The sequence below is a fragment of the Platichthys flesus genome, chromosome 8 (assembly GCF_949316205.1).
Source record: "Platichthys flesus chromosome 8, fPlaFle2.1, whole genome shotgun sequence".
Lineage (NCBI taxonomy): Eukaryota > Metazoa > Chordata > Actinopteri > Pleuronectiformes > Pleuronectidae > Platichthys > Platichthys flesus.
Window position 1 is genome coordinate 8547386 of NC_084952.1, and position 22253 is coordinate 8569638.

General features: G+C 42.4%; 2 protein-coding genes across 3 annotated transcripts; one reads left to right on the forward strand and one right to left on the reverse strand.

Moving 5' to 3' along the window:
• sytl4 (synaptotagmin-like 4) lies at positions 1 to 11793 on the forward strand. The gene is made up of 17 exons (XM_062393071.1): positions 1 to 137; positions 2360 to 2538; positions 3760 to 3975; positions 4510 to 4619; positions 4806 to 4917; positions 5009 to 5170; positions 5792 to 5903; positions 5990 to 6080; positions 6187 to 6281; positions 7518 to 7610; positions 8089 to 8267; positions 8652 to 8754; positions 9242 to 9403; positions 9750 to 9855; positions 9943 to 10057; positions 10148 to 10356; positions 11172 to 11793. The coding sequence occupies exons 2-17, from the start codon at positions 2420 to 2422 to the stop codon at positions 11318 to 11320; spliced, it is 2133 nt and encodes a 710-aa protein (XP_062249055.1). The 5' UTR covers positions 1 to 137; positions 2360 to 2419; the 3' UTR covers positions 11321 to 11793.
• Positions 11518 to 22251, reverse strand: srpx2 (sushi-repeat containing protein X-linked 2). Of its 2 annotated transcripts, none has more exons than XM_062393073.1 (11): positions 21922 to 22251; positions 19958 to 20325; positions 16899 to 16976; positions 15976 to 16167; positions 15033 to 15209; positions 14585 to 14708; positions 14382 to 14503; positions 14023 to 14202; positions 13557 to 13690; positions 13315 to 13436; positions 11518 to 12416 (listed from the first exon to the last, which is right to left on the reverse strand). In XM_062393073.1, exons 2-11 carry the CDS (start codon positions 20001 to 20003, stop codon positions 12236 to 12238), a joined length of 1356 nt encoding a protein of 451 aa, XP_062249057.1. In that variant the 5' UTR covers positions 20004 to 20325; positions 21922 to 22251; the 3' UTR covers positions 11518 to 12235. The 2 variants fall into 2 exon arrangements, with proteins under 2 accessions (XP_062249057.1, XP_062249056.1); XM_062393072.1 differs by lacking the exon at positions 21922 to 22251 and adding an exon at positions 21435 to 21512.
• Positions 22252 to 22253: the final 2 nt, after the last annotated feature.

Consider the following 22253-nt stretch of genomic DNA (forward strand, 5'->3'; position numbering starts at 1 on the left):
TGTGTGCGTGTGTGTGTCTGCTGCAAACTTTCCTGATCTTCCGGTAGCAGAGAGTCTCTCAGTCAACACAGCAGCAGGAGACGAGAGGAGGGAAGCAGCTGACTCGCACTGGACGAGCGGACACGTTTATTACACAGGTAAAGGAATTAGCTTGTGTTAGCAGTTAGCTCGTTATGCTACTTTTAACCTGTTTGTGTTTAATGTCGCAGTGACGCAAACTGAGTAGCGGTGCGACCACGACTCTAACAACAGGTGTGTGTGGTTGTGGGTGTGTGGGTGTGTGTTTTCTTTAATGCACTAATGTCCTGACTTCGTTTTATTTACGTGTCAAACTTTTAACTTTAACGCAAACTGGTTTCTATAGATACGGCAAAAGTAACGTTAATTATCCGCTGGCTGCGTGACGTCAGGCGACGCGTCGCCAAGTTATTTACACGCGTTAAAAGGGAGTTGCGTGTCTTTGTGTCTCTGCCGACATGTTTGTCAGGATCAAGTTGTGTAAACGTACACAAACCTGTGGTTTTTAAAGTTGCATTCAAACAACAGCATCTGAATCTGAATTGCGACTGACTCATCTCTCATTATTCGAGTTTGATATTCTTGTTTGATTAGTGTTATATAATTACAGATAATGGGGATTATTATATATATAAGTGGTAGTGATAGAAGTTGTCATATTATTAGTTATATTCACTGTTAACCCTCTGGAGGATGTTTTGTTTGTTAATCAAGGAAAGCGTTTAATTTACAAAACGTAAAGACAAAAAAAAACTGTTAAAAGTGCTTATGTGCGACTGTAAATCTGAAATCTACATGAAAGACTGTAAATATACATCATCATAGCTTTACTGGACTATAAGTAGTGTCTATAAGTAGTAGAAGTACAGCTACTAACTGCTTTGTACTTTCTTAAACAGACAAAATAGAAAATTTGACATTTAGATGAGTTTGTGTGGAAAAAAGGAAACTTTTTTCAAATGTGACATAAACCTGGATTACTGCTGAGGAAATTAACCAAAATGAAGCTCAAGCTCAAAGAATTAATGTCACCTACAGTTAACACAAACCGAGACAACTACCTCCACTATGTGACCTCACCTTCTCAGCTCAATGTGCTTTTAAAAAAGAAACACCATTTCCTCTTAAATGCCCTTTATATGTTTTCCAGTTCCAGCTGTATCTCTGGGTCATCTTGAACAGACGCACGCTCCGTTTCCTTAAAGGTTCCTCAGACAAGTAACCCAGCAGGTATTAGTGAACACTTGCTGGAGTTTGTTTGCCTCAGGCATTCAAACAATGAGGAAAAGAAGCTCTCAGTGTGTTTTTTGCGTTTAGAAGTGCAGCTTTCCTTCTAATTAGCTTCTTCACATGCATATTTTCCCTCTCACTTAATTCTCTTTGAGGCTGTTGGAAAATAAATGGAGCATGAAGTTCCAGATGGGAAAGTGACAGATGATAAGCTTAATGTCGGGCTTAAACAAATGCTTGAGCTACTGAACTCCACCCGTCCCTCTGTATCCTTAGAGGGTGGGAACCCAGTTGGTGTTGTTTTTGCCCGTCCCACTCAAAACAACCTTTCACCCGGGCAGAGGCCTTCTGTGGGATTTCTTAAATTCTCTGGCAGCCTGGTTCCTTTCTAGTCATTTATCATTTTTGGAAAACTTTATTCCCTAGATTTTATGACTGATTCCTGACCTCTTGTGATGGAAAACATGTTTCAATGTTTAATGTGCCGTTTACTATAAGTGACTATTTTTGTGTGTGTCTGTGTGTGTGCGAGTGCGTGTGCGTGCGTGCGTGCGTGTGTGTGTGTGTGTGTGTAAAAAAAAATTTGAATACAAGAAGGAACAAAGTTGCTCCATATTGTGTGAAGTGACATTTAGATAGTCAAATGAGGCAACTCCAGCATGGCGGAGTGGGGCTCCCACATTGGCGGCTGAGGCCTCACACAATGGTGGCCAACAGGAAGAGGGAGAGGTTGCTCACTCATCTGCCAGGCGCTTGATAAAGACCTTGCAGCTCTCTCTGCACTTGTATCCCTGCACGGCATCAAGTCACGGCTAAGACTTTCTTGTATTTGCTGCAGTTATTGTCATTATAGCAACACGTCAGACAGTTCTCACACACACCAGTGTACACAACTGGCCAAAGCTCTGCGTGTCTTCCATGGAATCATAAGAAAACAGGCTCTGCCTTAGTTAAGTCAAGAGTCCTTCTCACCTCTGTCATCTGTTTTTATGTTAACGTTCAGTTTTTAAAATGCAGTTCGTTTTGGTATGAATTCCAACTTTTCTTGCAGTGACACAGTCAAGAGTAAATTCCCGTCTGAGTCCACTGCTGACGTTGTGTTTGTCTCCAGGGGATCTTCTCGATGCGGCCGTCAGTTAGCTGGCGCTGAGGGTTTGTTGTGGAAGGCACGATGCCCCAGGCGGCTGACATGATCAGCCTCAGCTTCCTGTCTGACTCCGAGCGGGAGCGGATCCTGGAGGTGCTGCAGCGGGACGAGGAGCTGAGGCAGGGGGAGGAGCAGCGTGTGCGGTGAGAAGAGAACATTTTCCTCTTAATTGGGCACAATTGGGCAACTTGCTTTACTTTTTTCTTCATGAGAGTTAAGGTATCGCGAGTGTCGTTGCTTCAGAAAAAACTTAAACTTCATTGACGTGACAGTATCTCAATATCCAGTCGGCAAAGAGGAAGTCAATGATTAACAAGTTCATTATAATAAATACACATTAAGTGAATATAAATATGTGGAAATGCAAGTCTGCCAGCAGTTCCTCTTTTATTTGGTTGAGCTGCAGGTGGTTCAGCTCACACAACCCATAATACTCTCCACTACCCTCATATTTTTATGGGGAACGTAAGCTGAATGGTGTTAAAGGCACCAGCACAGTAGAGCCCAAGTTCAGCCAAATACAAATTTATACTGGTGCTCATATAGTGGACAACAAATATATCTTCTCTTAATATTCACATTTTTGTGTGGCCAGCCGTGTGCACAATATCTGGAGTTAAGGCTGGACCACAATTCAGTATAATCATTGATTGCATGGTCATCATGATGTGAAATTTATTAGTAATGTCAAGCTCCTCTCTTTGCTCTCAAAACAAACTCAATTCGTGGAGGTTGTAAACATGTCTATTAGTTTCTGCTTCACATGAGTTCATCACATCAGCTTCACATTCCACATCAAATGTGTGTTCTGTTGGACTCAGGTGTGGCTGTTTCTTAATTGATTGATTAGGTTTATGCAACAGAACCACTTGATAACTTTGTGACGGAACACAAAACCCATTATAATAATGGAAGTAGCCTTTAGAAGACGGTCACAAATGGATGCACTTGGCTACTCATGTTCGTCTGTTGACACCTGGCATTGAAATGCCCCTGTGACCACATCTGTGCTCTATATGCAAATACACACATCCCAAAAAAAATTCTGTTTATGAAACCTCACTCTGTTTTTACCCTGTCTGAGTTTACAGATGTGTCCATTGTCAATGTGTTTGTGTGGCTGCATAGTATCTGCATCATTTCATGCAGGTGTACAGGTTCCTCACATCAAAGTGAAACTCAGTCTCACTGGTCAAACCAAGTCCTTGGTTTAGACATATTTTTTAACACCAAATCTAACATGTAACATTTCCCCCTGGTGAGAAGATGAAGTGTACAGTGTGTTTCTGTGTCTGGTAATGCTTGATTCACCTGTTGTATATACGTAACCCAAAACTCACTGGATGATGTCATGATTGTCACAGGAAGTTGAAGACAGAGTTGCTGGACGTGAAGAGGAAAGGGGCCAAACGTGGCAGTGGAAAATACAGTCAGCGTATTTGTGGCCGATGCCTGGAGCCTCTGAGTCGACTGACTTTTTTCTCCACTCAGTGCAAGACGTGTAATCACCACGTGTGCAGCAACTGCCGAACGACCCTCCCCAATGGATCCTGGCTGTGCTCTGTGTGCGCCAAAGAATCGTGAGACACCATTTTCTACTTGCTGCTCCTCAGACCCCCCCCCCCCCTCCTCTCCTCCTATGACTAGATTCCTGGTTTGTTTATCTTGTGCACACACATGGTTTGTTGGTCTCACTGTGGTTTCGCACTATTCCAAACAAGGATGTGAATGACACCGGATTGAAATAGTCACAAACAAAAAAAAGTTGTAAGGAGAGAAATGTATTTTATAGAATATTTGATACGGTTGTTTCTATTATTTTGTCCTACATAATTATACAAATGAGAAAAGAGTAAATGATAGGAATGCCTCTCTGTATAATGTAATGAGATGAATGGAGATTTTAAAATATTTGGCAGCCTTTAACAATCCCAAATGTATCTGTCACTATATCAACATGTCAGTAATGTTAATAACAGTAATGCTCAGCATGTTGAAACACACTGATGAGCTCACAGTGTGTGGGGTAAACATTAACTCCAGTGGCATTCAGTTGTTGAATGTATGTTCATCCAGTTTCCTTTAAACCTTTAAAATGTGTTTGTTTCTTCCAGGGATCTGAAGAAAAGGACGGGTGACTGGTTTTACGATCAGAGGGTCAACCGGTTCTCTGAAACGCCAGGACACAACCTGGTGAAGGTCTCGCTCAAAAAGAAACCCCTGTGTGAGTACAGGAAGAGGAAGTGGGTATCAACGGTCCAACTAGGAATGTAAACAGCTTTCAGCCGAGCCCACGGTCACAGATATCTTTAGTTCAAGAGTGGAAGGAGAGAGATGTTGAAAAATGCATTACCATGAGAGCATTGTGTTTGACTGGTATGTGTGTGTGTGGTTTTATTCTGTGTTAAAGTGAAGAAGCGTGAGACGACCGGAGAACAGCTGCTGAGAAATACAGAAATTAACCCAGATCCTACCTTTCCCGTGCCTCTGCCCAGGCAGAAAAATCCAACGGACAACAAAGGGTTTGTCCTCATTCTTTAGTTTTATCAGTATTAAAAAAATTAAGATATTTCTGAAACACTTCTCATCATTTTGTCAAATGTTCTCTGTCAGACATTCAAACAAGAATTCAGGTGCTTCGAAGGAATCGTTTGAATCCAAGGAGGACATTGCGTCAAAGTTGACGTGCAGTGATACAGAGTCTGCAGAAAATGCCAGTTTGAGCAGCAATAAAACTGAGCCTGAGTCCGGCCGTATGACCCCTGAGCAGCCAAGGTAAACTAATCTACAGTTATTCTGAAATGAACAAACACTGCTAACCAACTTCAAACAACGTGTGAGGTGAAGATAATGCAGAGATTAGCCTCCCCCCCACGGCTGGTCTCAGTCCGGCCTGCTCCAGTGTAGGACTGGAAACCTTTAGTCTCTACTCTAATCATTTGAAATACGGTAAGGTTGATGACTAAACAAGTTACATTTTAAATTTATATATAATGCTTTCAATTATCAAATGATTTGCAGAGTAACAACAATACTTTTTTACACATTATTAATATTGGCTTGGAATTCTAAATGTCATAGTTTCCATTAAAAGGTGTTGTATTTGATGATGTTGAAAATGTTGAATCTTTTATTGAAGTTCTAATAAAAAAATCTGCAATATCAGTGGCCAAAAATATAAGTCATTTATTTAAAATGATGTCCTGTCATCTGATATTAATGATATCAACAAGCATAATTATTAAATAGACTCCACATATGATTTAAAGATATGCTGCGATTTCCAAATATTATAATGTGAATGAGGGGTGACATCTACGCTGTAAAGTTAAAGGCTGCCTGTTTTAACTGTTTTTGATTTAACTGTATTTGATTTTACCGTATGTTGTCAACAAGGAAAGGGAAGCAGTCTCTCCAGTCCAGTCCAACAGGCTCCACTGTTTCCAGTCTGACCATCCCAGTCAAAACACATGTCATCACCGTCGACACCAACACAGAAGAGAACACCGTGAGATGCTTTTAAATTAACGTGCTCTCAAATTATTGTATCTTTTTTCTCTTCTGACTGTGTCTCCCATTTTTCTGTCCCCACAGGCCCCAGAAGTAAAACCCGTCAGTCCGAGCCCGGAGTTGGACGTTGACAGACTTTTCAAGAAGAGCCTCAAACGAGGCTCTATTCCTCCTGGTTAGTATCTTCATCTCACCATGTGCAGTGCAGTTGATTTTATTCCTGAATCAAATGACAAACAACGTCTCTATACATGTGTAAAACTCACTGTCTTCACATTTAGAGTCCGTGTCGACAATCGACTTGCGCGAAGCAATCGAGGCACCTGACGCCTCGATGGGCAACAGGAGTCGCTCTGTACCAGGCTTAGAAGTTAAGGTGAGTTGTTTACTGAAAGCATATCTAGATTTTGATATTCTTATGCACTGCTTTTATATATTACATTAAAAGTTAATGTCTGGCATTTAGTTAAACATTGGCCTCGGTTATTCTTTCTTTTGTGAAAGAACCAGAATGAAAAACCTCAGTGTAGGGACACAAAACTGATCCTTGCGTGTTTAACATTTACAACCTCTCCGACACCACAACTTCTGAAGGATATTTGTGTTCAGATATTTGCAGGATTGTAATTATTGTTCTGGCAGTTACCTTATCATTACAATGACAGTAAATGAATGTATGTGTTTTGAATGTACTTGCATACTTTATTGTATTTCTTTTATTTATATTTAACATTTCAATTGATTCATGGAATGGACTCTGCAAGAAAAGACCAATACAGTTAAAAGTGAGCAAAACAAACCAACTACAGAAAGATTCTTATTAAAACGTTTTGTAGACACATTTATTCGTGGTCCACTGAGGCTTGTGCACTTGTTGAAATTCTCTGGATGAGGAGAGAAACCCTCAAACTTGGCCTTTACATTTGATGTTTCATATATCTCAACATTTTCCAACTATTTCACCACATGTCCACATGTCCACGAAAACAGTTGACTAAATTTCCATTCATGATAAACTAATAAAAAATAGGAGAAAAGGTCAAATATCCTGGGAAATGTTGCATTTTACATTATTTTCACAACTTAAGTTCCTCAAATATGTGAGTGACCGTTCAAATATGAATCACTGCAGCTGTTTTTTGGGGGGTTTAGAGATCAGCGATGCTTTCTATCCAGCTTGTGGTAAGCGGTTGTATGAGCTTCATTGGTTTGCATGTGTGGTTTTGTTCCACTATCTCCCAGTGGGTGCTGAATTCTCCACTTACTATTACTAGTTAAGTGTGATGAAGCGTATGATGAGGCCCAGTGGAAGTTAATCATCCAAAAATACTCAACTGTAACTTTGGAATTTCACATTGACCTGTATCAAAATGTATGAGTGGATGAGTAGAGTTCTAGAGGTTTAAAAAAAAAACTGAATAATGTATAAAGGACTATTATATGAATATTAAAACAGAGTATTAAAACAAGGAGACTGTTGTAAAAGACAACAATTGGTGGTAAATTACCAGATACATTTCTGGTAATCCATTATCTTAGATGTCGTAGAATCCTGGGTAAAACTAGTCCCACTGTGTGTGTATAATTTTAAATGTCCGTTATCTCACCACAGGAAGCTGAAGAGGAAGATGAAGATATTGACAGCCTGGTCAGCTTTCACAAAAGGTCAATGGCGTCCAGCTCCTCCAGCCTGCACAGCTCAAAGGTGAAGCATTGACGTTTCTCCCAGCTCTCGTTTACTCGACTGAAGGCTCCTTGAGGAAAAACCATTTCAGACCAAAGCTGATGTTGGATCATCTGAATGAGCATCTACAGGCTCAGGGAACTTCCAGCACATAAGAAAGTGTGAAATCGATGTGTACAGTCGACCAACATGTCTCCACAGTAATTAAAGCTGAGGCCAGGATGACTCCTGTTGTCACTCTGGATTAAGATATTGACAGAAACCTTCTCTCTGTTTGTCCCTGACTCATTTTCTCCACCCTCCAGTGTCTCTTATGTTACATATCATTTATTTGTTTTATGTGTTATTTCTCTTTGTTCTGCAGCATTAATCATTTAAAACACGTCTGTGCAATCGTAATCTAAATGTCAATATTTCGTGCTAATGAAACAGGAATTCTTCATGATTATCCACGTGTGTGTGTGTGTGTGTGTGTGTGTGTGTGTGTGTGTTTCCACAGAGCGCGCTGGGCAGCACGATGAGTATTTACAGTGAGGCAGGAGACTTTGACAGCGTGGAGGTGAGCGGGAACATCGTCTTCTCTATGAGCTACGACGAAGACAGCCAGAGCCTCCACGTCTTCATCAAGGAGTGCCACGGGCTGGCTTACGCCGATGCCTCACGGCAGCTTTCAAACCCGTAACTATCAAACTTATTGACTTAGCGTGGCTGTTGTGTGAATCTCCGCTTGGCCGAACGCGTCGTTTGGTTAGCACAGTTTGCTCAAGACTCAAAACTCTGCAGCAGCTGTGGCCAAACCCTGACTCTGAGAGAATCTTTTCCACTGAACACACACCCCTCAGTGATGTTAGCAAAGCTTTGATCAGTGTGGAAAAGAGGTGGCCATGTTTACAAAGTCGCGATAATCACGTCCCAGATGTGATTCCTGCGAGATTTCCAAGGGAATTGAATGTCAACAAATATCTTTTCAGCAGCTTTGAATCAGGAAATTTCATCAGAACACGGACGTGGTGCTCAGGAGGAAAAGCAGGTTGACCTACTTGGTTGATTTTTGTCTTTCAGTTATGTCAAGTGCTATCTGCTCCCCGACAAATCTCGCCAGAGCAAAAGGAAGACCACCATCAAGAGAAACACCATCGACCCCGTCTATAAAGAAACACTTAAGGTGGGGGTTTATATCTGGCACCTCTCAAACGGCACCGCAGCTGCTGACCTTATCCTGTTTACTGAATGACACTCCCTGATTAGTGACCTTGCGCCGTGCCTGCTGCAAACAACGACCACACCTACAGGGCCCTTACGATTGATATTGACATTGCAGATTAGAATAACTCTTGTCAAATATTGATTTTTGTCTTGGCCTCTAATGTAGAGTCAGCTTGAATCAAGGGGCAAAGAAAAGGGCTAGATATGCTAGATCCATTTGTAATTTTATATGTTTAGCTTAGTTTCTTCAGGAGAATTTAACTACAACTTCCAATAAACTCTATTCTTGTGTTAATCAATGTTACATGATTTAATTAAAACTCCCTCAGCTCCAGAGCATTATATTATAAACAGTGAGACTTCTCCATCACTGTATCATCTCTGAATCATCCACTCTTCTCCTTCTCCTCCTCCTCCTCCTCCTCCTCCTCCTCCTCCTCCTCCAGTACTCCATTAGCCGCTCTCAGCTGTTCACCCGCTCCATGTTAATATCAGTGTGGCATCACGGTCGCCTCAGCCGCAACGCCTTCCTGGGAGAAGTGGAGATCCCTCTGGACTCCAGAGACCTCGACTCCCCAGACGAGGAGAATGTGGCTCTGATGTCAAAGGTAGAACAGAACTTTGGTTTCTGTCTCATACTATGTGTAAGAGGTGTCCAATGGAGGGGCCCTAGTGTGTTTACAATCCAATGCATTGTGTGTATCTATGTGGTCCACACTATGATGTTGAGGGATTTAGTAATCAGATCCATTTCTCATAATTTAGTGTCCCAAGCAGAACTGACTCATATACTCATTATATTTTTTGATTTGGTAGAAATAAATGGTAAATTTGGTTTAGTATTAATTGTTATGGTTAATGGAATTTTTCCCCACCCTGTACCAGCCTTATGTTTACTGTGTTGTTGTGTGCGATCCTTGTGTGTCCTGATTCTCATGTACTGGTATCAAACAGGCAGCCTCCACTGCACAGACTTCAGCTTTCGCTCAGTATAAAGGAGAGTTGGTGATCTCCTTGAAGTACGTCACACCTAAAAAGCCGGCGACTGAGAAAACCAAAGGTAAAAGTCAGATAAGAAAACTGTGTTTGTTTCTGACTGTCTCATTCGCTCAGCCTCAAATATATCAGAGTGTCTTCTCTTCTTCAGTCAAGAAGAGAGAAGCGGCAACGGAACCCAGGGGAGAACTGCACGTCTTAATCAAAGAGGCAAATAATTTGATGGCAATGCAACCAGGAGGGACATCAGATAGCTTTGTGAAGGGGTTAGTGATCATCTCTCAACTCTCACAACCCCACTCACTGTATTTTCATTAAAGCATTTTTAAACCCACTCTGTGTTTTTGGTTCTCCAGATACTTGTTCCCTACGAAGGGGAAGAGCACAAAGAGGAAGACTCCCGTCGTGAAGAAGAACCTGGACCCCCACTACGACCACACGTTCGTGTACAAGGACCTGGCTCTGGAGCAGCTGAGGGAGATGTGTCTGGAGCTGACTGTGTGGGACAAGGAGGCCATGCTGAGCAATGAGTTCCTAGGAGGGGTCCGCCTCAGCTCGGTTAAAGGTAGGAAACTGAAAGATCTTGTTGACCTAGTGCTCTGGCAGATTAACCGTATCGTATTTGTATTGTGCCACAATAATACACCTTTTGTCCATATAAATATTGAAACTGTTTTATTCTTGCTACTCACGCTGGCTTTGATAAGATCCTTCTCTAACGCAATTTGAGTGTCTTGTGATGGGGACAGAGTTTCTTCTCCTTTCATTAAAAAGAAACTGTATTTAAAGCTGATGATGTTCTTTAAGCAGTCTGACTTAAATCAATGAAGTGCACATGTTCCAAAGTTGCAACTGTTTTAGCTGAAAACTCCCACAAATACAGTGGAACACAAACTTGGGAATATATGTGTGCACAAAACAAGGACTGGATTTTTCTTGAATCATTGACATTAGAAGCACATAAGGAAGTGGTCTTTGAATGACAATATGAAACAGGGGGAATGATCCCAGCAATAAAAGGTTTTGGTTTTGTCTTGAAGAACTGTGAAGCCGGCCTTTAATTCTAGTTCAGTGTTCAGATCCTGTTTTGGAACCAGTGTAGGAACAACTCTTTGACTTTGTTCAGCCCATTACAAAATAACAGTGGAATGAAGGTTGAAAAAAAAGTCTCCATGAAAAGAGAAAGTAACACTTTCTTTCCTAATTTGATTAGTTTTATTACATAAGCTTAAATTGCCTTTACGAGAAGGACATGCTTAATTTTGTTTTACTGCCGAAGCCCCTCCCCAGTGTGACAATTAAGAGCGTTAAAGGAGTTTGGCCTCGTTATTAATAACGGCTAACTCTGCACTAATGCTGCACTTATCTTCACCCCTGCAGGCACTGTAAAAATAAGCAAGGAGGAAGTGGAAATGGACTCGGTCGGCGAGGAGGTCAGTATGTGGGAGAAGATGATGCAGTACCCTGACTCGTGGGCAGAGGGAACTCTTCCACTGCGATCCAGTATGCGGAAGGAGGAGGGCGACTGAGGACGGCAGCGCAGCCCCGGACCTTCAAGGAAAAGAGACTGAAAGAGGAGACGCTGTGACCTCTGAGACGAAAGTGAGATAAATGAGGAATGTGGATTTGTTGTATTTCATCCGACTCATCAGTTTACTGGCCTCCTGAACAACAGACATCTGTTCACACCCCCTCACACACACACACACACACTGCAGACTGGTGCTACTGTAGGGCCAAAGCATACAAAACTGTCTTTAATCCAAGAGCATTGACACAGGCGTTTTATATTTTTTAAATTCAGGCTTCATACATTAAAATCATGCACAGCACTTAGCACAGAGACGGTGTCACAAATGTGTTTCTTTATAGCTGTATACAGAATGTGTGTTGTTGCATTCTACAAATTGTGGTAAGTTTAATCTGCAACATTTTATTTTGCACAAATATTATCAAATAAAATTATATTTATATAAAACGAATAAAGTCTAACTTGAAATTGTTACATTTGTTATTTATCTCAATTATATATGTTCAATATATATGTTTATATATCCTCAAGGTTGCCTTAAAAGTTTTGTCCCCCCCCCCCCCCCAGAGAAACCCAGGACAACAGCTCTGCATTTCACCTCAACACCTGCTGGATGTTCCTGAGTAGTCTTCTGTCGCATTGGTTATTATTCGTGTTAAAGTTCTAGTTAAATAATAGTTTAAATGATTTTAAAGTGGTGGCCTCCATGCCTTCAGCTGATGACTTGATAAAGAGGAAACTGTGCTATCTCTTCAGTGGAGTATAACCATCACATGTAAACAGGAGGAACGGCCTCCTCGTCCTGTTTTTCCCTCCTTCATGTTCCGCTGGCTTCTGGGTGTTTGTCCTTCCTTGTGTCGTTAGAGTTCTACTGATGAGTTTATCCCTGTGGCAACCGGAGGGACTGATTGAGTTAATCGCAGAAGTCTCTGTGGAGCTCGAGCCTCTCGCGCTCCTCCTCGTCCAGCAGGAAGCCGTCGATGTAGGAGAACAGCTCGTCGGACGCCATCGGGGTGATGAAGCGCTCTCGGTCCCGCCCGAGCTTGTCCAGCAGCAACATGCTGAAGTAGGACCTGGAGATTCTGAAAACTTGTCTGCAGGGAAACGTGAGGCAGCACTTATAGGGACAGTCCACCGGTTCATACTGTGATGTTAAAGTGGTTGTAGTTATTAATAAGTAATTGTACCATGAGTTTTATTTATTTAAGTTTTCTTTTGACAGCAAGGACCAAAAATGTCCTTGTTCAGTTACTGACTCATGTCTACTCCTCTCTACATTTCCCAGAGTGCTTAGCACTATACTGAAAGAATGTGCCTGGTGTGCAGCTCTCACTCAGCTGTGGGGTTTGTGTGTCAGTGCAGAGACCGAAGGGAGAAACTCTGGGAGAGATTTTCCAGAGTCTGGAAAAAGTGAGCAGTGCCCCTTACTCAAATTTCACAGTTGCTGGAAAGAAGCTGTATCTTTGCCTCTTGTTAAATGGATCGGTGCCGACATGGTTGTGTCTCCTGTCTGGTGCAGAGTGGATTTTAAAAGTCCCTGATTCTCATAGGAACTGAATCCAGATGTCTGCTGTTGATGTTGATGTGTCGGTTCTGTCAAAATCCCATTACGGTGACCCTGGAATGACTGTGCTACTAACACTGTTAATCTTTACAGTGGAGTTTTTCCTTTTAACCTCAAACTAACAAAGACTCACTTTATGTTAGGAGGCTCCTGACATTTAAATAGAGCGGTGGTTTTCAAGCTGAGGGGGGGGGGGGGAATATGAATCATGTGGGGAAATAAACCAAGAAGAGTTTACTGATGATGTAACGATTTCACTAAAAACTATCATCAGTTGCTTCCTTATCATTATTAATGATTGTGGGAGGGAGGGGTTGATCTTGAACTCTGCCAGAAACTGAGTTAAATGTTCTACTAAATTTACATTTCCCCCCAGAATGTACCATAAACCTCCTGAATGACTAACTGGTGAAGTATCTGACCATTACCTCAATCCCTCGATGACTTCAGAGCCGAGCAGACTTTCTTTAATGCGCCCGGTCTCTCGAGGCGGGGAGTCCAGCAGCTCGATCACCGTCACCTGTCGCAGGTCTAATCCACAGTCGGATTTCTGGTGGAAAACATAGAAATCAGGTGTTTTTTTTGGGTTTCTTGATGTTTGTTTAAACTTCCTCAGAAACTCTCAGCATTGTTGGGAGATGAATGTTAAGTCAACAGCAGGTTCCCTCACTTGAATCATGATGTTCTGCAGTTTGTAGTCGGTGTCAGAGATGTTGGGCGCAGACAAGATCAGCAGCCTCCTCTTCTCATAGAACTGATCCAGAAGAGCTGAAGCTGTTTTCACATCCGATTTAATCTCCATCGCTACGAACACACAATGAAATCCTGTATTTAAACCTTAGTATACACACCAAGAATACTGTTGTGTATCGTTTATGTCAGTGGTAGAAAGTAAATCAACTTTAAGGTTTTATACGTCTACGATTCAGAGGGAAATATTTAAGTTTTTACACCACTACATTTGTTTCATAGCTAAATACTGTTAACACTTAACTTTTTCAAATGCAGATTGATTGATTGATTGTAGTGGTGTATCGTATTTTCCCTTTGCTGCACTAATAGCAGTGTTGCATGTTAAAGGACCTGAGTGCTTCTTCCACCAATCGTACACACACAGTATTAGCATTGTTACACACCAACACACTCGGCTGGATTTCCGTCCCAGTTGCGGCTGAACTTGCAGACGCGACTCCGCACCCCCCTCAGCTCATACCCTCCGTCGCAGCTGTATTCACATGTTGCACCGTAGTTATTCCCGTCGGAGGAACAGGTGAGGTAACCATGCAGGGGTGCAGGAAGTACTGTACATCGTCTCACTGGGAGGAGAACATCATGGTCACAAAACAAAGATCCAACTGACATCCTGCAAGTTATAAAGCTGCCTCCAGTTTATCTGTTGGGTTTAAATTGGTACGGCAGCAAATCACAGTATCATATTATCTCAAGGCTTTTTTTCCATGAACTGTCTCATGAGTTTCAAGGTTTGTGATCTCACCCTCAACTCGGACAAGGAACTTGCAGGCGGCTCTGTTCCTGGCTTGATCGAACACTTTGTAGCGGATAACACTCACTCCTTCTTTAAAGTCAGAGCCCGACACCTGGTCCACTAATATTACTCTGCAGAGACACAAGTGAAGACCAAAAGGTTCAACTCCATTTTAAACGAGAGACGGAGATAAAAGGAACTTAGTGACCTACTCAAGGGATTTATCAGCGGTATCTTTGGCAGTGGGGGGGTCCCAGGTGACCCTGGCAGTGAGTTTCCCCGGATCAGCGACCTTGAGTCTGGACGGAGGACACTTGATCTTCGGGGGATCGGTATCTGATAGGAACAGTTTGAAAGGGAAGAATAACACTGGAGATATTAGAGGAAGGAAATTGGAACACATGGAAGCTCAGAGCAGCCTGTGAAGAGACATCAGAGAACAGGTTGAATAGAATAGAGAGAACAGAGGAGCAGGAAATAGGCTTGTTATTATGAGAGTGGACACTGGGACGTGCAGCTTGTGAAGGACTGATGGGAAACTGCACAGCAAAGCACATGGACTCAATTTAGGTCCATGTTATGACGGCGAGTTAAAACACAAGTCGACCGTTTGACAAAATATTCACACAGAGTTTCACGTGCACAGTAGCGGTGTCGTACCTATACAGTCCGGTTGCCCCCCGCTCCACGACCCCCCGTGCTGACAGGTGCGTGAGTACTCCCCCTGGATCCGATAGCCGGGGTCGCAGGTGAATTCACACCTGGAGTCCACCACAAAGCCCTGAGTGCAGGAGTATCTGCCTTGTGGGATGAGGGGCAGCACGTGGCAACGCATTTCTGAAGAAGAGCAGAAGTCAAAACTGTCAGTGAATCGGGGGGGGGGGGGGGGGTGAGGCTGCGTCAACAAATCCCATAAAAGAACAAAATCAACAATGTGTGGGTCCAACTCTATACTTCCAACTTCCCCTGTTTCAACCACACACCCTAAGAAATACAAAAAATCTAACTGCTATGTTTTGGCCAAGTAATGCCCAAAGTAAAAAACCCAAGAAAAATGTGGGAGATACTTTCAATGTAAAATAACAGCCATATACTTTATTTGTGGTATGTGCTTAATCTGTAATTTTATGGTTTTTAAATGTTACAGTATTCTGTTCTCTGCAGGTTACATTTTAGCATTCTTTGACCTGATTTTCTTTTACAGTGCAGGTCCAAGTCATTCCTACTGAGGATGTAAATCTTTATCAACTAGAATTTAATATAAAATGTTTCTAAAAGGATAGATACTTCCTAATTTCCTGGCCACTGTAGGTTTGACCAGATGTTACATAACCCATGTGATGCAGTTGTTATGTCTTTCCTCAAGGCAATGGTGGTAGATGCAGTGACACAATGTGGCTCACAGATGCCTTTATAATGGAGTTTTAGCATTAATGGAGTTCCATGGTGCAGAGCAATAAACTTTAATAGGCTTTGAAACCACAGACAGTTCTTCAGCAGCCTCACTTCACTGTTGCTTTTGGTCTTTACGTTTTGTGATGATAACAAAACACAAAACATCCCATAATGTGTCCCCATGTGTGAAGGTGAGGTCTCCACATACTGCGGCAGTAGGCGGTCCCCGACCAGCGGCGGCTGGCGAGGCACTGGAGGGAGCTCCTCCCCACCAGCCTGTAGCCCCGGTCGCAGCTCATCTCACAGCGGGTGCCCAGCGTGCTCCTGTAGGCGGGGCCCCGAGGAGAGTGGCAGGTCACCTCCCCATTGGTCAGACCCGGAGAATGGCACCAGTACGGTTCTGATAATTTGGCAAATAAAATGTCTGATTTTATCACAATGATCCACACGTTAAATAAAAATACTGACATCTATATGTATGTTTTAAACACATAAACCTACACAACATATTTCCATTTTTCACCACTTTCCCAGAAATGAATTCATGGATCTTGATGAAAACATCAGGCACACTAAGGTGACTGATACCCTCGGGTGTGTGAAATTTGGAGCAGCCTGACAGAATTGGACGGGGCCGTTGGGCCTTGGTGGAGGTCAAACTTGGTTACATTCTATAAAAGCCTAACACAACATGATGAAATTGCAAAAACAAATTCCAAATTGAGGTCACATATGTTCAAATTCAAGCTAGAGGGGTAAAGATAATACCAGGACTGTGCCGTTATATATTGATATTATTCTGATCCATGACCTGTATCCAAGAACTATCACACATATCACTTTATTACAGCTGCATGAATACCAATACGTGGACACCACTTCTGAAGGTTATATAGCCTAAATTAATATATGTCCTAATATAAATAGCTGTATTTATCACAATTTTTGTGTCTTAATTATAACAATAAAAAGAATAATAGTAACAGTACAGTTTGCCAGTCATCAATTCGCACACATACAATGCACAATCTGCAGCACTTTTCTCTAACACACTTCAGTCACACACCAGTGAAACAGCAATCAGTGATATCTTGGTCACATCCGCATGCATTGGGGGGGGGAAACACGCACCTTTGTAGTCTAGTTGCGGACCGTACTCGTCCTCTGTAAAGTCATTGTAGCCGTCATACACTGTTGTAGTGGAGCCAGCTGAAACAGAACAAAGACATGTGGGAAGAGGAAGCTTCTGTACCCAGAGTGTTGTGTGATTCTCCCCCTGCAACACAATCTCATTTCCATAGCTTTCCTCTCAGGTTTCCTCTCACACACACACACGCTCAGTAGCATTCCAGTGCACACACACCTGGATTTGTAATCTGGGACTCTGAGGGGAAGCTCCTGCAAGTTCACAACCTGAGAGGTAGACTGAGAAAACAAGTAACTCTCGCAAATGGGGGAAAGATTGTGGTTGTTTTCTTGAAGGGGAACAGAAAATAATGTGGATGTGAGTCGAGAAAGTGTGCAAGACGACTATTGTAGTGGTTTTCTGGCCCCCGCTTTATTGTGAAATGTAACTGGACACAGTCTTCACCACAAATTAGGACAAACTGCTTGTTTTGATTACTCTCTTGGCGACGCTCCCGCTCACTCATCTCTTTCCATGTAAAAAGAAGAGTTTTGTCTGAATCAGTCTTTCAGCACAATAAACCCTTGTCTCTGCCATCCCCCGCTCTCCGCTGCTGTGTTTCAGGCATTCTATTTTTTGCGATATCCTGAAAATGACTCTGTGTTTAAAGCCAAGAGCCAAATTTTCCAGTGTGTCGACCTCCACCCTCGTCTCCAGTCAGTTCCTGTGCTGCTTCCTTTGCTCCGGCTCTGTTTTTGCATGTTTTGTGGCACAATTGCCCTCAAACAAATCAAGTCCCCACAGGTTAACGCTGTGTTTCATTAATAATGATGCTTCATTTTACTATTCTGCTCTGGAGGGCTGCCCTGGGTTGTTCCAGTGACGTGTGGGTTAAAACTTCCATCAGCGTTTTGCTCATAATGAGCCCAGTGTTCCACTCAGAAAGCTCGTTCATAGAATTATTCACAGAGGAAATAAACAGACGCAGCCCATCACTGGGATGCTCTGCACTGCAGGGCTGAGGCACAGACGCTGATTGACCTGCACCAGCATGCATACAAATATTCAAATGCAGGTCAAACTACTGCAGAGATGGAGATAAATACTTGTACTTTACTAGACTATTTCATGTAACATAATATTTCTACTCCACATTGCAGAGGAGAATATTGTTCTTAATAAAACACTATTTAATTCGCAGCTTTAGCTACTTGTATCTTTTCAGATTAAGATTCTACCTGAAATATGATAAAACCAATGCACAGTTAAATATGAAGTTGTTGTATGGGATCATTGAACAGCCAACCAGACATATGTATATATGTCCAAGATATAAGAGCCTTCGTGCGGAGTGACCATTAATATTTCTTGTTTGACAATAGTAAAACTCATGAAGACGCACAAAGACACCCAAAATGACACAAGACAACATGTCTCTGTCATGGTGTTGCTTTCCTGAAGTTCAAATCACAACAACAAATAGGAAAACACAACAGCAAATAAAAAAGTAAACAAAAACACAGTGCAGCAAGTAAGAAAACAAATTGTCTAATTACATCCTGTATGTTTTCTTATTTGTTTTTGTTTTTCTATTTGTTGTGATGTGTCATTCTTTCAATAGCTCCCACTTTGATTTGACTTGTAGGGCCTCAACTAGCAACTATTTTTCATTCATATTTTGGTTCTGCACATTATTTATCAGTTTATCTTCATATCTACAACATTTCAGACAAAGCTCACACCTTCTTCAGATGTCTCGTGTCGTCCAAACCACAGTTCAAACCCATAGATGTGAAGCGTCCCCAAAGCAACCAATCCAAAATATGTCAAAACTAAATGGTGCAGAATACCACGACACTGACACACACACTGTGCATCAGACACCACTCAGAGAACTCCCACACATGACTCACACCAGAGGAAGGTGTGGAGTGGGTTTCATCTGTCCGTGATGACAGAGCAGAGATAATAACCTGCATCTTTTCTCCTCCATTCATCATCTGAACCTTGTGGGCGGATCTCAGGTCCCACCGTTGTCTTGCAGGATTAGATGGAGGCTGGAGCGTGCTCGGCCCAGGGGGGGGGGGGGACTCCTCAGTAATTAACTGCCACTGATTGGAGCCGAGCTGTAATTAAAGCGCCTGGTCTGAGTCTAAAGAGGGGCTCAGCTGCAGCCACGGCTTATTTCTGATTCTCCATGGCTGGAGTGTGGCCAGTTGCGTGTTGGGAGATGTTGTGAACGAGCTGCATCCCAGCTCCTCATTCCTGAAGGGATGAGTGTGTCCGTCTGCTTTCACCCAGTCACCTCAAACATTCTGCACATCTGCATCTCATCCAGTTGTTATTACAGCCGGGATGAAAGCAGGTCCCCAGAGGCCGGGATGTCACATGACTTTCTTCAACTGTCTCCAGTGAAACATCATACAATAGAGAAATGTACACCATCAAAGTACATTGAATACTTAACTTGTGTATTTATATGTCAAGCTAAGACTTTTGTTTGAGTATCCTTTGTCATGTTCTATCAGTTTATTTTTGTTTTTTAATGATTGTTGTTGTTTAAATAGATACTTTATAAATTCTGATTTTTGCATTTGAAGAGTTTATAGACTATGATTTATCCAGATTAACTTTAGGCCTATATCAAACTGAAACTAATAGGTTGTCCAAAGGAAATTAATTAATATTGTGTTCAGATTTAATGACTTCACCTTTTGAATTGTGATCATTTTCTGCTTTAGTCATTTTAAATTAAATTGATCGATAACAATGAACAAAATAATAATAATCCATTGCAGCCTTACATGAAAAACTGTAGTTAAAACCTCAACCAACACAATGATGCCACTACTTCATCCACATAACAAACCAATCATATGATACTGTAAAGTCCAAGTAGCCTATCACATCAGTAGTATATTTACTTTTTTACTTATATAAACATTTTTAACGTTTTGTACTTTTACTTAATTTAAGAATCTGGGTACTTTTTTCCACGATGTTACACTGTTATTGTTATTGAATAACGTGATGACTTGACTAAAGGGATTTTTCTTTGACTCACCTGTGAGGAATAAACTGAACACAGCAACAAAGCAGCTGAGGATCATGTCAGAAGCACAAAGATGAAACTTCTCCCGCTGAACCAAAGTTTCCCCTGAGGTCTGAGCTTCAGATTCCAGAGTCCCACAGATAATGGAAGGACCGAAAACAAAGATACGATCCACGGAAAGTTCACAAGTGAAACCAGACGCGTCTTTTTCTACAAACTTCACTTCTCATCGCTGAAGACAATGAGCGTCTGGTCACTGCAGAGTCTCCGCAGCTTTTAAAGAAAACGATCCTTCTAGGTCACGATGACGGTGAACACCCGCTGGGGGGCGCTACCGGACTTCTCATGTGTCTGTTTTCTCCTGACGTCTGAGAGAAGGGCTGAAGAAAAGAAAGGAAAAGAAAGATCAACACAGAACTTTAAATAATTTCTAGAAAGTGAAGATAGACAAACAATCTAAGATCCAATAAAGGTTGTGAGTCATCCAGGAGAAGTTTTCTGTAATATTTATTTTTATTTTATAGAAGCCAGAGTCAACAATATTGTCTATTCTGCCACATATACAGGACATGGACAGGATTACAATGCCATTTCTCTGTAGTGCCCGGTGTAAAACATATAAACATATAAGTACGCAATGATATTAGAAGGAATTGACTTTAAAAAGATACATTGGTGTGTTAAAATAAAGTGTTTTTAGTTCATGTTTTCATTTATAATCTGATTTGAAATGATTCAAATGTTTCTGCAGACTTTACTCTGAGGATCTGGGTCTGATTCTGAATCCGGTGTGAAAGTGTGGATCTGATTCTAGTGTGGATCCGGGTCTGATTCTGAATCCGGTGTGAAAGTGTGGATCTGGGTCTGATTCTGGTGTGCAAGTGTGGATCTGATTCTAGTGCGGATCCGGGTCTGATTCTGAATCTGGTGTGAAAGTGTGGATCTGATTCTAGTGTGGATCCGGGTCTGATTCTGAATCCGGTGTGAAAGTGTGGATCTGGGTCTGATTCTGAATCTGGTGTGAAAGTGTGGATCTGATCCTAGTTTGGATCCGGGTCTGATTCTGAATCCGGAGTGAAAGTGTGTATCTGGATCAAGTAGGGATCAGGATCTGGATCTTGTGTGTATCTGGATGTGGTGTGTATCTGGGTCAGGATGTTGCATGGATCTGGATCAGGGTCCGAATCGGGATGTGGATCTGGATGTGGTGTGGGTCCGGATCAGGATGTTGTGTGGACGTAGATCTAGTGTGGATTTCGGTCTGATTCTGAATCTGGTGTGAAAGTGTGGCCCTGGATCTAGTGGGGATCAGGATCTGGATCTTTTGTGGATCTTGATGTGGTGTGTATCTGGGTCAGGATGTGGTGTGGATCAGGATCAGGATCTGGTCTGAGTCTGGATGTGGTTTGGATCAGGATCTAGTGTGGATGTTGATCTGATTCTAGTGTGGATCCGCGTCTGATTCTGAATCTGGTGTGAAAGTGTGTACCTGGATCTAGTAGGGATTAGGATCTGGATCTTGTGTGGATCTGGATGTGGTGTAAATCTGGTTCAGGATGTGGTGTGGATCAGGATCAGAATCGGGATCTGGATCAGGATCAGAATCAGTATGTGGATCTGTCAGGATCAGGATCTGGTCTGGATGTGGTGTGGATCTGGATCAGGGTCCGAATCGGGATGTGGATCTGGATGTGGTGTGGGTCCGGATCAGGATGTTGTGTGGACGTAGATCTAGTGTGGATTTCGGTCTGATTCTGAATCTGGTGTGAAAGTGTGGCCCTGGATCTAGTGGGGATCAGGATCTGGATCTTTTGTGGATCTTGATGTGGTGTGTATCTGGGTCAGGATGTGGTGTGGATCAGGATCAGGATCTGGTCTGAGTCTGGATGTGGTTTGGATCAGGATCTAGTGTGGATGTTGATCTGATTCTAGTGTGGATCCGCGTCTGATTCTGAATCTGGTGTGAAAGTGTGTACCTGGATCTAGTAGGGATCAGGATCTGGATCTTGTGTGGATCTGGATGTGGTGTAAATCTGGTTCAGGATGTGGTGTGGATCAGGATCAGAATCGGGATCTGGATCAGGATCAGAATCAGTATGTGGATCTGTCAGGATCAGGATCTGGTCTGGATGTGGTGTGGATCGGGATCAGGATCAGAATCGGGATTTGGATCTGTCAGGATCTGGTCTGAATCTGGATGTGGTGTGGATCGGGATCTGGTGTGGATGTGGATCCGAGTGGAGGAGGGACGTTGCCCCCTGCAGGAAAGTGAATGTGGGTCAGTGACGACACTTCCCCCCCCCCCTCC

What these genes read in the sequence shown, in the direction of transcription:
- srpx2 (XM_062393073.1), bottom strand. Translation starts at nt 20,003, where the DNA reads ATGATCCTCAGCTGCTTTGTTGCTGTGTTCAGTTTATTCCTCACAG. An exon ending in GGGGACCGCCTACTGCCGCA is followed by an intron (nt 15,210 to 15,975) that starts GTATGTGGAGAC and finishes GCTCTTCTTCAG; the next exon opens with AAATGCGTTGCCACGTGCTG. An exon ending in AAATCCAGCCGAGTGTGTTG is followed by an intron (nt 13,691 to 14,022) that starts GTGTGTAACAAT and finishes GTGTGTTCGTAG; the next exon opens with CGATGGAGATTAAATCGGAT.
- sytl4 (XM_062393071.1), top strand. Translation starts at nt 2,420, where the DNA reads ATGCCCCAGGCGGCTGACATGATCAGCCTCAGCTTCCTGTCTGACTCC. An exon ending in ACGAGGCTCTATTCCTCCTG is followed by an intron (nt 6,081 to 6,186) that starts GTTAGTATCTTC and finishes CTTCACATTTAG; the next exon opens with AGTCCGTGTCGACAATCGAC. An exon ending in GGCGACTGAGAAAACCAAAG is followed by an intron (nt 9,856 to 9,942) that starts GTAAAAGTCAGA and finishes TCTCTTCTTCAG; the next exon opens with TCAAGAAGAGAGAAGCGGCA.